The sequence below is a fragment of the Nannobrachium achirus genome (genome assembly GCF_963921795.1).
Source record: "Nannobrachium achirus genome assembly, chromosome: 17".
Taxonomy (NCBI): domain Eukaryota; kingdom Metazoa; phylum Chordata; class Actinopteri; order Myctophiformes; family Myctophidae; genus Nannobrachium; species Nannobrachium achirus.
In genome coordinates this window covers 41,516,140-41,529,788 of record NC_137824.1, presented here as the reverse complement: position 1 = coordinate 41,529,788, position 13,649 = coordinate 41,516,140, and the positions used below count along the sequence as shown (strand labels likewise).

General features: G+C 44.4%; 1 protein-coding gene across 1 annotated transcript in view; it reads left to right on the top strand.

The window, feature by feature from the left end:
* tenm2a (teneurin transmembrane protein 2a) overlaps window positions 1-13,649 on the top strand; it is a gene marked incomplete at both ends in the record, with an annotated part of 398,840 nt that overhangs the window by 363,478 nt on the left and 21,713 nt on the right. Inside the window, 7 exon segments of the mRNA XM_080746746.1 lie at window positions 2,439-2,459; window positions 2,993-3,222; window positions 8,153-8,307; window positions 8,952-9,053; window positions 10,482-10,655; window positions 11,154-11,429; window positions 11,986-12,144. Coding sequence (XP_080602872.1) covers window positions 2,439-2,459; window positions 2,993-3,222; window positions 8,153-8,307; window positions 8,952-9,053; window positions 10,482-10,655; window positions 11,154-11,429; window positions 11,986-12,144 — 1,117 coding nt within the window.

Here is a 13,649-nt window from a genome sequence, read left to right as displayed (position 1 = left end):
GGGAGGAGAGAGGGAGGAACAGTAGTGCTTTGGTCGCTGGACGTACCAACCACGGCGTCGGGCCCAAAAATGTCACACATGCATGCGCACGGATGGCACAGAACATGTTACATGTCTCCATTCCGACATGCTGCCATTCCGACATCCCCCGATTCCGACACTAACCCTATACCTAACCCTAACCCTAACCTCTTTGGAAGTGCTGCCACTCCGACAATAAGAAGTCAATGTCGGAATGGCAGCATGTCGGAATGGAGAGCGGCCACCCACGGAACAGTGCTTGCGGGGGCATGCTAGAATGCGTCCCCATAGATTCGACAAGTGACGACGCGCTGCAGTAACTGCAGCACAGTATTTTCGAATTGAATTAACTGAAACTAGAAAATAAAAACGTGAGTAATAATGCAAATGTAATTAAGACTATAATTACATTAAAACTTTGTTTTTGTTTTCCCACCATTAGCCTACATCTGCAGGGTGTTGATGTCCTTTCCTTCTAATTTAGCCTACAGCTCCTATAATTCAAGACATACCTTGAGATTTAAAATGTTTCCTACTACTGCAAACTGTACATTTATGTAAGTTAATTAAGAAGATATGTTCTAATCAGTTGACTCTCATACACTGTATCAGCAGTTCTGCTCACATGCGCACATGTACTGTAGGCGCACGCGCACATCTAGAGGCGTGCGAGTGCATGTGACGTCAATAAATGACCGTCCCCCCTGAAAAGAAAAGACCAAAGCACCACTGAGGAGGAACACCTTGAGATGATGGGACGTGGTGATGTAGAGCAGTGGTTCTCAGATGTTCACATTTCAAGGTCTCCCTTAAACTCTGACAATGTACAAATGGGACCAAACGAACAAGTCAGGGGTTAGAAAAAGTACTTCCTGTCTGGACCGGAGCCGGAGCCGGAAATGCATTTCTGGAGGCGGAACATAACCGGTTTTCGGATTCCTGATTCCGTTTTCGTTTTCTTACTGCGAAAACAAAGCAGCTGGACGCTAAGGGGCGGTGACTAGGATTAAGATGCAGTTTTTTGTGTCCAGAATGGCGTGCAGACGAGTCGTACACGATCCGTGCACCAACATGCACCATGGATAGTGGACACGCACTTGTACATTTGATTATGGCTGAGCAGGATTCCCCCTTTGAAATAGCATAAACTTATCCTAAGATTATCAATCAGCTTTTGTCCTGCTGTTGTCTGGCAATCCCAGCAAGTCCATCCCTCCTGGGTACGAGAACAATAATGCAAAAAGCATCTAAATAGCTGACAGTATTTCTTTTCATACTTTTGTATGTTGTAATGGGTTTTCTAAATAGTGGGTTATGATTGGCTGTCATCTGGGACAATGAAAAGGTGTCCCTGTGGGGTATGGAAATGTAACAGTTGCATGAGTGACAGACAAACAGAAAAATGTGTTTGTGAAAAATAATACGATGATACTCAACTGTGCATAATAATTTTTGCACAGCCCTTCGTCGCGCTGTGGGGACGGCCTGTCTCCTTTGGAAACCCCCCCCCCCCCAAATTATCATATTTTAACCCTAGTTGAGGCATTACATGTTGTATAACACGGTTCTATGTGAGGCGTTGTGTGCATGTAGATCAGCTATTTTCACAATGTCTGCCTCTATATTTGACAATTTGTAAAAAAAATAAAAATCATTTCAGAGGTATTACTGTGGGGGAGAGAGTCGCAGCCCCAGCCTGAAGCCTCAAAAGTCTAGTATCTGCTCTCGTTCCATAGGGATGTCCCTTTGGAGTGATGGTGGGGGGTGGTTCGGATCACCTCCATTACATTACAAAGTCCTTAAATTGTCACTTCAGAAATGTACATATACCCTCTACACACTTAAACTTTATGTTGGTTTGTTTACAGTTGAGTGAGAAAACCATGTTGGACATTTAAGTTAACAGGCCACAGGTTGACAACCACTGTCCTACACGACCGTGTTCTAGAAAGAAAGGGAAAAGGGAAGGAAAAGTGAGCATGTGTGAAAAGGTAGAAAACAGAGAGAAAAGGCAAGGAAGGAGGAGGCAGAGATGAATCAGTCGACAGATTGGGAATTGGAGGTGTTTGATGATACAGAATGCTGCTGGAAAGAAGCGAGGGGGGGCTGAGGGATTAGATTAGGATGAAATGAAAAGACAGGAGCAGATACACCAGAGGAGTTGTTGTCTGCAGTACATTGAACATGAAGGACCGGATCCTCCATGGAACCCTAATGAAAGACTTGAGAGGCACTGGGGATAGAATTATACACGGTATGAGACAGCATCTCTTCTGGGCATTTGAACTCACATTTAAAGTTTTGTTTCTCGCAACGACAGCCTAGCCTGCTTGCTCTCTCTGTATGTAAACTTGAGTGTTTTAACTGAATTGACCTTTTGTTTTCCTGTGCTTTTAATGTGCTTTCTCTTTTTGCAGGAACAAAGATTTCAGACACAGGTAAGACCACCTTTTTTCCTTGTTTTTACAGTTTTTGTAGCCTGGGTGCCAACCTGCTACGCTACGTTCCGTGGATTTGTTTAGTCACGTCGCTTCTCAGTCTGGACAGCTTCCTATCTCCAAAGGGGAGGTGGGACATTGAAAGCGAGTGGAATCCAAACGCGGCTTCTTATTGGTCTGTAGTGCGGGGCGGGACATATACACCAGTGTGTATTGGCTGGCTGATGACGTAGCTACCCTAAGCCTACTCTGATTCGTTGGAACAACATCCAATCAGCAACAACGTCGCCTACGCCACAACTGGCGTTCGGAAATGCGAGTCAACTGAATCATGTCCAGACTGAGAAGCGAAGTGACAAAACAGACCCACGGAACGTAGCGTAGCAGGCTGGCACCCAGGCTACAGTTTTTGTGCATAACATACCGGTAATTTTCCATTGAAATGATTAGCGCTATTGACTTTCACAGTGATTATGTCTTTTATCGTTTCCCTCAATAATGTTTTGTTCCCCCATTCTCTCTCTCTCTCACAGTAACAACCCCACCCATAAATACTTCCTGGCGGTGGATCCAGTGTCCGGGGCTCTGTTCATCTCCGATACCAACTCCCGGCGAATCTACCGCGTCCGCTCCCTCACGGGCGGCAGGCTGGTGTCGGACAACGCAGAGGTGGTTGCTGGGACAGGGGAGCAGTGCCTGCCCTTCGACGAGCGCTGCGGTGACGGTGGCAAGGCCACCGAGGCCACACTGATGAGTCCCAAAGGTCAGTTAAATGGAACATCCATCCTAAAACAAGTTAAAAGGGATATTTCACTTTCAAAAAAAGTGTTTTTGATGAATGTATCAAGATTAAAATGGAGTTTGAAGTTACAATGGGTTTGTATAGGAATGGGCCCTGGATGGGGAGTGTCTGATAAAATGAATATAAAATATTTAAATATTGAATCAAGTAAATTAACGTCTGTCCAGAGTATTCACAAAACCCTGAAGACGATAAAATGACCAAAAGTTTTTTTGAAAGTGAAATATCCCTCGCAGCAAAGCATGGCAGAAATCGGTCCTGTCTGTGTGCATACTTGTTTGTTAGCAAGATGACATGAGAACGGATGGGCCGATTTTCATGAAACTCAGTGGAGAGATAATGCACCTTTGGATCTAAAAGATCAAGGTCTCTATCGAGCAAATGAAAGAAACATTGAGATGGACAGGGTTTCTGGTGCCATTTTATCGTTTTTGTGGATAGTTAGCTAAACATATCCAGTATAACAGATATTTTCAGCACAGCTACTAATTTTAGTCGACTAAATATCATAAGATTTTAGGCGACTAAATCTACAGTTGATTTAGTCAACTGAAATGTATTTTGGAAGGCCTTGATGGCATCGTAATGACATTTGGTTGTGTGCTGAAAATAGCAGATCTACAAGCTCACAACGCGTTGCGCTGCGACGCGTTGTGAGCTTGTAGATCTGCTATTTTCAGTACGCAACACCTGAGAGCAACCAAACATAAAATGACACTCTTCTCCACTAGTCCCTCCCCAACGTTTTAGTCTAGTTTTTATTTTGTTGACGAAATTGTCAATATATTAAGTCTTAGTTTTAGTCATCACAGCTTAGTTTTTATTAGTTTTCGTCAGTGAAAATTGACAAACATTTTTCGTCATAGTTTTAGTTGACGAAATCAACACTGGGACAAAGGAGTTCTGGGGGGTGGACTCTGAAGCTTTTGCCTGAGGCACCCATGTCCTACTCAGGGTGGAGGACATGGGTGGGGCCTGGCTGATGATAGTTTCATCACAGACATCCTGGAGAGTGTGTGATGCTGCCCAGACTCCCATGATTTGCATGGTTCTTTGTGTTGGATGGGTAATCTGGGCTTTCACTTACAGCTGTGCACAGTGGTTGCCAAACCTCAGTTGAAAAGCCAGTCTGTCAGCATCTGTCTCTCTGACTTGTCTTGTCTTGTCTACAGGGGTGTCGCACCAAATTCTGGGCCCTGGGAGCAAGGATTCACTGCGGGCCCCCCATGAATGTTTTTGATAGGGGGAGGGGGTTTAACCCATTTAGACTGGGTGGGTACGCATTATTAATACGCATTATTTTGTGCTTTAACTGTTGAAAAATAGCAGATATACAAGCTCACAGCGTGGCGCAGAGTGCTGCTCTGCGAGCTTGTAGATCTGCTATTTTTGATTTGTGCAAGTCTTTGAATATTTTTTTACCCAATTCTAAAAGTGTCTTCTAAATCCTTCTAAAGTTTTTGGAAAAACCTATGTTTCTATGTCAGTGGTGCTCAAACTTTTTCATGTGAAAGACCCCCAAAATGATATGTATTTGGCCACGGACCCCATCATGAAATATTTAGTTCCAGGGACCCTCCAGAAGCAAAATTTGAGTTGAAAAAAAAAAAAAAAAAAAGTTTGCTTAAAAAAAATAATATTCAAAGATTTGCACACATTTTCACGACTTTTCAAAAATAGCAGATCTACAAGTTCGCAGCGCGGCACTCAGTGCTGCGCTGTGAGCTTGTATATCTGCTATTTTTCAATAGCTAAAGTATAAAATAATTAAGGACCCTCCAGCTTGGGCCCTAGTAACCCAGTCCCACTTTCCCCCCCTTGTGACGCCCCTGCTTGTCTATGTGTTGCAGTGAGACAGACGCCATGTGAAGTGACGGGGATTAAGTGTGGCTCTGTTGTAGATTTGAAAATGCAAGCTGTGATCACTTAATGTTCTCCTTATTGTGGACTTTGGGTTTTATATGAAATATGCCGTTTAGCTTCTGCTTTGACAAAGAGTCTGTGAATCATCTGTCCACCAGACTTTTGTCACGGTAAAGTAGTATCACTTCATCACAGAATAACCAGAACGTGTTAAATGTCATGGAATGATGTTAAATATTAATGTAGGAGTCTCCGAGGGTGCACGACTTTCATAAAAATCACTCCATTAATAGGTTTAACTTTAATCTGGTTTATAACCTCCTTCCGTCTCAGCCCTGCTTTGGTTATAAATCACAATTATGTGCAGATATGGCAGTATCGGTGATTAAAAACATTTCGACTCTCTCAAACGCTACTAAGCAGAGTGTCGCCTGCGTCGCCTGCGCGGACAAAATAATATACTCACTGTCACTCAAACTACCTTTCTCCCATACAGGGGTGTCGCACCAAACTCTGGGCCCTGGGTACAAGGATTCACTCCGGGCCCCCCATGAACGTTCTTCATAGGGGGAGGAGGTTTAACCCATTTAGACTGGGAACGCATTAATACGCGTTATTTTGTGCTTTAACTATTGAAAAAATAGCAGATATACAAGCTCATAGCGCGGCACCGAGTGCCACACTGCGAGCTTGTAGATCTGCTATTTTTTTTAATATTTCAAATCCTTCTATAGGTTTTTCAAATGTCAGTGGTGCTCAAACTTTTTTATGTGAAGGACCCCAAAATCATATGTATTTGGCCATGGAACCCCCATCTCAAAATATTTAGTTCCAGGGACCCCCCCAGAAGCAAATTTTTAGTTACAAATGTTCCCTTAAAAATACACATAATCAAAGATGTGCACACATTTTCACGACTTTTCAAAAATAGCAGATCTACAAGCTCGCTTGTATATCTGCTATTTTTTAATACATCTAAAGTATAAAAAAATTAAGGCCCCTCCACTTTGGGCCCTGGTAACTCAGTCCCACTTTTCCCCCCCTTGTGACGCCCCCTGCTCCCATATAGCGATGTTCAAAATATAATGTATTATGAAACACGTCCTGTGGGACGACGCGTCCCACTGCGATAAGACAGAGCGCTGTCCTGGACTGACTGCTTTTGTTTTTCAGTGGAGCAACAAAATGTGGTTTGTTATCTGGCAGTTTTATGTTTTTTTTTGTTGGCAGAGTTATTTTGGGGAGCGCCGCTGCCTCAAACAAACCCACCTCTCTTGAACGCCTGCCGCCTGATGCACTGACAAACCTGACACTGAAGCTCTGACACCGAACCGCTGGCAACGGAACGAGTTCCAGAGACATAAACAAATGAAAATGAGGAGAGGACGGGGGAGAGACACTGAAAATAAATACATTATATACCATCGTTGTCGGGTGGAATAACCTTGTATGTCCAAAACTGTTTGTTTTGTATTTATCGTTTTAAAAAACGATCTAAACTAGTGACAATAGCAGATCTACAAGCAGATCTGCTGTTTTCATACGGCCTTGTATGATGAAGCAGGGCTTTACTTTGCGAGAAAAAAAAACATACAAATTTGAAACTTGGAGATACGAGGTTTCTGCCCGACAGTGACGATATACTCTATATAGACATTCGGGATTTGGAGAAGGAATGGAGCGCAGCAGATAACAAACCACTTCTTTTTTTTTGGGGGAAAAGCAAGCATTGAGTCAAGGAAGACAGCCTGTCTTATCGCAGCGGGGTGCATTCCCACATCACACGTTCCACAATATATGGCCCTTTATTTTGGACCTCGCCGATACGTCCATATCTGATTCTGCACCGATTAACTAAAGCAGGCCAGTGACAGAAGGAGGTTATATGTCGGATTAAAATTACATCTATTAATGGAATAGTTTTTTGAGGTAAATTAAAGCCCGGGTAAAAGAAGGCGAATGTTGTGACACCAAACTGTCAAGGACTGTCACGCTGTCATATTGTCTGTCACTGACATTTGTGTGCGTGCGTGCGTGCGTGCGTGCGTGCGTGCGTGCGTGCGTGCGTGCGTGCGTGCGTGTGTATGCGTCAAGAGGGTGAGTGTTGGCAAGACCATGATGTAACCCCCTTGTGGATCTTGCCCTCTCTCTCTCTCTCTCTCTCTCTCTCTCTCTCGCTCTCTCTCTCCCCCTCTCTACCTCTCTTACTCTGTGTCCTTCACCATCCCTCGATGTTCCGTGTTTGTCTCAGTCCATTTAGAGTTATTTTGGGGCGCTGTTGCCTCAAACAAACTCGGCTCTCTGAATGCTTCCTCTCTGCTGCCATACCGACAAGACTGACACTGGACCGCTGACATTGACACTGAACCACTGACACAATCAATGAAAAGAATACAAATACTTTGAAATGAAGCCAAATGACATATGTTTTGTTTTTTGTTTTCTCGTAAAGTAAAGCTCTGCTTCGATCATACAAGACTGTCGCACAAAAGTAGTGAAAATGGCAGATCTACAAGCTTAGATCGGCTATTTTCACTATTTTAAATCGTTTTTAAAATTATGAATACAAAACAAACGGTTTTGGATGCATACAAGGTTTCCAACCGAGATGATACAATATACAATATATATTTGGGATTTGGGGAAGGAATGGAGACAGAGTGCAATAACCACTGTATCCACTTACTCAGCATCTCTCCAGGCATTGACACTACGGCTTGCCCACCTGCCCCCGGCAAGTAAATAAAACTTTCGGGCAGGTGAAGTGCCACTGAGACCTTAGTGTCAACCCCTGCCTCTCTATATCTGGTTCCTATCTGCACTCCTTCTATATCGGCTCAACCCTGCATTCCCACTTAACTAAAAATGAACACTTTGTCTCTCTGTGTGTCTGTGTGAAAACACTGAAGGACAAGTAAAGCCCCCATCCAGGGAAGAAAGGGTCTTTGTGTGCATTGCAGACAGACTGTTCTGGCAGGCATGACACTTCACCTTTACGCCCCCCTCCCCTTGCCGTGTCTGTCCACAGGTATTGCTGTGGATAAGAATGGATTGATGTACTTTGTGGACGCCACCATGATCCGCAAGGTGGATCAGAACGGAATCATCTCCACCCTGTTGGGGGCCAACGACCTGACTGCCGTGAGGCCCTTGAGCTGCGACTCCAGTATGGATGTCAGCCAGGTATGGGGGGAGAGAGAGGGGGGAGGAATGAGGGAAGGTTAGGATCATTCTTTTAAATGAACGACTTGAACCCTCACATCCCCATTCTGAGGAAAATTGGCCGAAAATAGCAGATCTACAAGCTCTCAACGCCTCGCGCTGCAAGGCGTTGAGAGCTTGTAGATCGTCTATTTTCGGCAAATATGTTTGTTGTAAAAAAAAAGAGCAGACCAAGATACAAATTATCTACAATTTAAGTGGTTAAATGTCTGAAAAAACACATTAACATGAATCCAACATAGACTGATGAGAGTGCTGTCAAACAAGTCTACTATTAAATCTGCAACACAGTTTCATACAACATGTAGAGGGGGTCCCTGCTTCATCTCCCTCTCAACTAAGGGGTCCTTGGCCTGAAAACTTTGAAGACCCCTGTATTAGTGATACAAACTCATTAAGCCATCTGGTGAAACATGCAATAACAGAGGTCTTCCGCTCTTTTGTACTACTCAAGTACATTTTTCATCACAGACTTATTTACTTGTAACAGTACTTTGTAGCATTGACACTTTTACGTAAGCAATAAATGTTGCGAGTGCTTTTTTTCTACCACTGCATGGGGATATACCGTCACTGATATATCTTGTCTTGTCCTCCTGCTATAGGTGCGTCTGGAATGGCCCACAGACTTAGCCGTGAATCCCATTGACAACTCCCTGTTCGTGCTGGAGAACAATGTCATCCTGCGCATTACTGAGTACCACCAGGTCCGTATGAGGAGGCTCGTCCAAACCCCTTAACGTATTCAGACCTAGAACCACTTTAACCACTATTTTATGCTTTAACTATTAAAAAAATAGCAGATATACAAGCTCACAGCGCGGCACCGAGTGCCGCGCTGCGAGCTTGTAGATCTGCTATTTTTGAAAAATCATGAAAATGTGTGCAAATCTTTTAATATTATCATCTTCAAAGCAAACCTTTGTAACTCAATTCTTTGCTACTGGGGAACAACATGTTTTGTGATGGGGCCATGGGGGTTGCAGTTCAAATACATCTAATTTTGGGGGTCCTTGACATGAAAAGTTTTGAGAACCACTGATTTAGAAGAAGGATTTAGAAGACATTTATAGAATCAGGTCAAAATATTCAAAGGCTTGCACAATTAAAAAAAAATATTTCTGCTATCTTTGAATATCTAAAGCATAAAATAAAGGTTAAAGTGGTTCAGATCTAACGTGGAACAAATGCGTTCCAGATCTGAATGCGTTAAGGGTGGAAACTCATTTCCAGGTTTTGACAAGGTTTAGTCCCAATTAGACTCTCTCGTTTTTAATTCCAATGTCATTGTGGCTTTATTTATTTTTTTCTCTGGGGATATTTCCTGAGCACCCCTCACGCTCAAAGGTTGGGTGTGATGGTAACAATGCTGCTTAATTAGCTCCCGGTAACATTTCAGTGTCAGTTAAATGTTAAAGAGTTATGGGGACCTATTATGCTCTTTTCCAGCTATTATATTTCTTATTCTTGGACTCTGAATAGATTGGAGTACATTTGCATGATTCACTGTTAAGAAAAAGGGGGGGAAAAGTATTACAAACCTTATTACAAGACATTTTATATTACAGTAGGTTCCCTTTTAAACCGTTTTGTCCAGTTGACTATTGCTTTTCAAACACAATGTTAAGACTAGCCTATTTGCAGACCACTCTTGATGTCATTACCATGTTTTCCGTCATACCGTTCCCTGCTTTCATTTGCACCATGGATCTAAACCAGTGTTTCCCAAACATAAGGTTGTGACCAAATAGAGTAGTACCGCCTGAATACCGGCACCTACCCAGCAACTACAATATGTTGTAACACTATGTTTTATTTACTGTATTCTGTATACCTACAAGCTAAAAAACGCATCACGACACAACACATTGTGAGCTATTTATTAAAAGGCTATTTATGAAAAGGTTTCACAAATGTTTTTAAATGTACTTATTTTACTGTAAGTATATTTTGATGCCAATACTTTTGTACTTTTACTCAAGTATAGTTGTGAATACAGGACTATTAAGTCTATTAAGAGTATTTTTATATTGTTGTAAAAAGTTGTCCTTTAAGGGGAAAACCTTGAAATGTAAAGTTTTGAGAAACACTGCGTCCTAAGCAAAACATCTGAGTACCTCCTCCACCACATGCAGGTCAGCATCATAGCAGGTCGTCCCATGCACTGCCAGGTGCCAGGCATCGACTACAGCCTCAGCAAGCTGGCCATCCACGCCGCCCTGGAGAGCGCCACGGCCATCGCGCTGTCACACACCGGCATCCTCTACATCGCCGAGACGGACGAGAAAAAGATTAATCGCGTCAGACAGGTATGTCATACGCAATTACACCGCAATTTGGCCGCCCGGGTTGCTTCATAATGACTCTTGTCAGTCTGACGTTTGATTGTTGGCGAGCAAAACTGACAGCGCAGCTGTCGAGGAGGCGGCGGTGTGGCATTTTTATTGGGTGAAATCGGACGTTCTGAGGTTGGCTGGCTTCCTCGCACACCAGGATTAAAGTTCTGAGTTGCCACGACAGTCATGGGACTCTCCGGGTTCTTTCTGGGAGGTCTAAATTGATCCTTACAAGTATGTAACTCTGACAGTATACAAATTAAACCAAATTTGTATACTGTCAGAGTTATTTTAAAGTTTGTGAAAAACTGATTTAGACAAAAATGCAGGTTCTCTGTATTAACAATTCATCAGGATTTTTTTACAAGGCTCATTGTATCGCGATATATACGATATCTCTGAAAAGGCATATAGTGGAGACATTGTATCGTCGTCTCAACGATATTTATCACCATATCGCCCAACCCCCAGGTGAGCACCAACGGCGAGATCTCTCTTCTGGCGGGCGCCGCCTCCGACTGCGACTGCAAGAACGACGTCAACTGCAACTGCTTCTACGGCGACGACGGCTACGCCACCGACGCCGGGCTCAACTCGCCGGCCTCGCTGGCCACGTCGCCCGACGGCACGCTGTTCGTCGCCGACCTCAACAACATCCGCATCCGGGCGGTGCGGGCCAACCGGCCCGGGCCCCCCGCCTCATCCGGAAGCGTGGCGATGGCCAGCGGCGGGTTGGGGCAGTACGAGGTACGAGCTTTTCCAACATCAAGACTAAGCTCCAAACCTCCCAAAACAAACTGATTCTACTTCTTCTCGACCTGGGGCCCATGACCCAAGTCTCTCCCACACATTTTGCTAGCCTAAGATGGCTCAGCGTTGAAGACAGGGTTAAACAACCAAAAATGGGATTGAATTTCAAAATAGTCAATGCAAATCTGCCCTCAATCCCCTCAGTACCCGCATATCTGCCACAACACCAGAGGGAGCGCACACAACGATCTGATAACACAAACCCATAAGACAAATATGGGTGAATTCTCCTTCTACAACACTGCCACCCAGGTGTGGAATTCCTTGAATACTTCCCTTAAAACATGTAGCTCGCTGGCCTCCTTCAAAAATACCCTGAAACCTCACCATTCAGGAGGCCAGAGGAGGAGGTAGTTACAGTATCACTTCTCCCATAGACAGGCAAGGAGTGAGCTCCTTTTAGGCAGGGTGTTTAACTGTACTTGTACTGTACTACATTGACAATTTTTTTTCTCCATTTTTGTCTAATAAAACATTCAATCAATCCAAAAAGGTGGCGTCGCCGCGGGAGCAGGAGCTGTACGTGTTCAACGGGGACGGGCAGCACATCCAGACGGTCTCGCTGGTCACCGGCGAGCCGCTCTACAACTTCACCTACGGCCCCGACGGAGAGCTGACCTCGCTGGTGGACAACTGCAACAACACCGTGAAGGTGAGCGGCGCTGGAGATTAACTAAGTACATTTACTGTACTTGACTCGTTTAGGCCTAGAATTATTTAATGCTTTAACTAGTGAAAAACAGCAGATATACAAGCCTGCAGCATGGCACCGAGTGCCACGCTGCGAGCTTGTAGATCTGCTATTTTTAAAAATCTTTGATTTTTTTTTTATATATCTTCCTTTAAAATGCGAACATTTGTAACTCGAATATTTGCTTCTGGGTGGTCCCTGGAACTAGATTTCTCACACTCTGCCCGAGCCCGACCCTACCCGACCCGACGTATTCGGGCCGAGCCGGGCTCTCAATGTAGGCCTATGCTAATTAGTCAGGTCGGTCCGAGCCTCGGGTTCTGTGAGTAAAAAAAAACAAAAAAAAAACAAAACATGGCGCTAACTGGCGTTTCATTCGCTTATTTATGACCACAAGCACACCACTAGCACCAGACAAGCAGAGGCTCTGCTCTGCTGCAGAGCGAGTGAGTGAGAGAGAGAGCTGCGGTCAGACAGTGCGTGCGATGCTGGCAGCAGGCTGCTGATATTATATACATAATAGCAGGCTGGTGTTGCGCACCAAAATGGCATTCAATCTACAAACCCACTGAAGTCTGCTTTGCATCACGATCTGACTTGTTTAGAACTTGCAGATCAGCGCTTCTTATCCAGGACAGGGTCATAAATCAGACAGCAGCAGCCAGCTGATGCGGGGTTAAGAACAGGTCAGAGACTCCGAAACAAAAGGAAAGAGTGGAGGAGAAAAAGAGACGCGACAAAGAGTTAGTTGAGCGACAGAGACGGCACATGCAGACAGATGCATGCCTTGCAGGATGTGAACACGATGAGGAGGAGGATTAAGGATTAAACTTTTCTTCATGAGAAAACATGCTAACATTGCTGAACCAAAAGTGGAAAGGTAGGCTAATCTCACTCACTCTCTCATCCTACTACTCCCCGCTATAACCAGTAAGACTCCCTAATCGGGAGATAAGCGACCGTAGGTCACTTATCTCCACAAATAGGGCAAAAATGTGTTTTGCCAAAATCTTCCTGATCCATGTTGATGACATGAGTGTAGACATACTGTGTAGTGATTTTCGTGATTTTAGGGCAAAATCTGTAGGAGCAGTGTCCAAAAATGTGTTTTTAAAAATCGGCCTGGAGGTGGCGCTATATGGGAGAGATTCATGTTGATGGGATGAGTGTAGACATACTGTGTACCGATTTGCGTGATTTTAGGGCAAAAATTGTAGGAGCAGTGTCCAAAAATGTGTTTTGCAAGAATCGGCCTCATGGTGGCGCTAGAAGAGGGCCATGTGAGAAATGAGGGGTGGGGTCTCCGCGCCGGCAAGGCGGACGAATAGGTACCGGCCCCGGCTGTCCCGGTCGCTCCTAGCCGGAGTTACGGCATTTTATGTGAGCTGCAGTGTAGGGGGTCCTCCACTGGGGGCGCCACCACTTTTGCATCCGTTCTGGAGCACCAGGAGTCGGTGGTCCCCGGG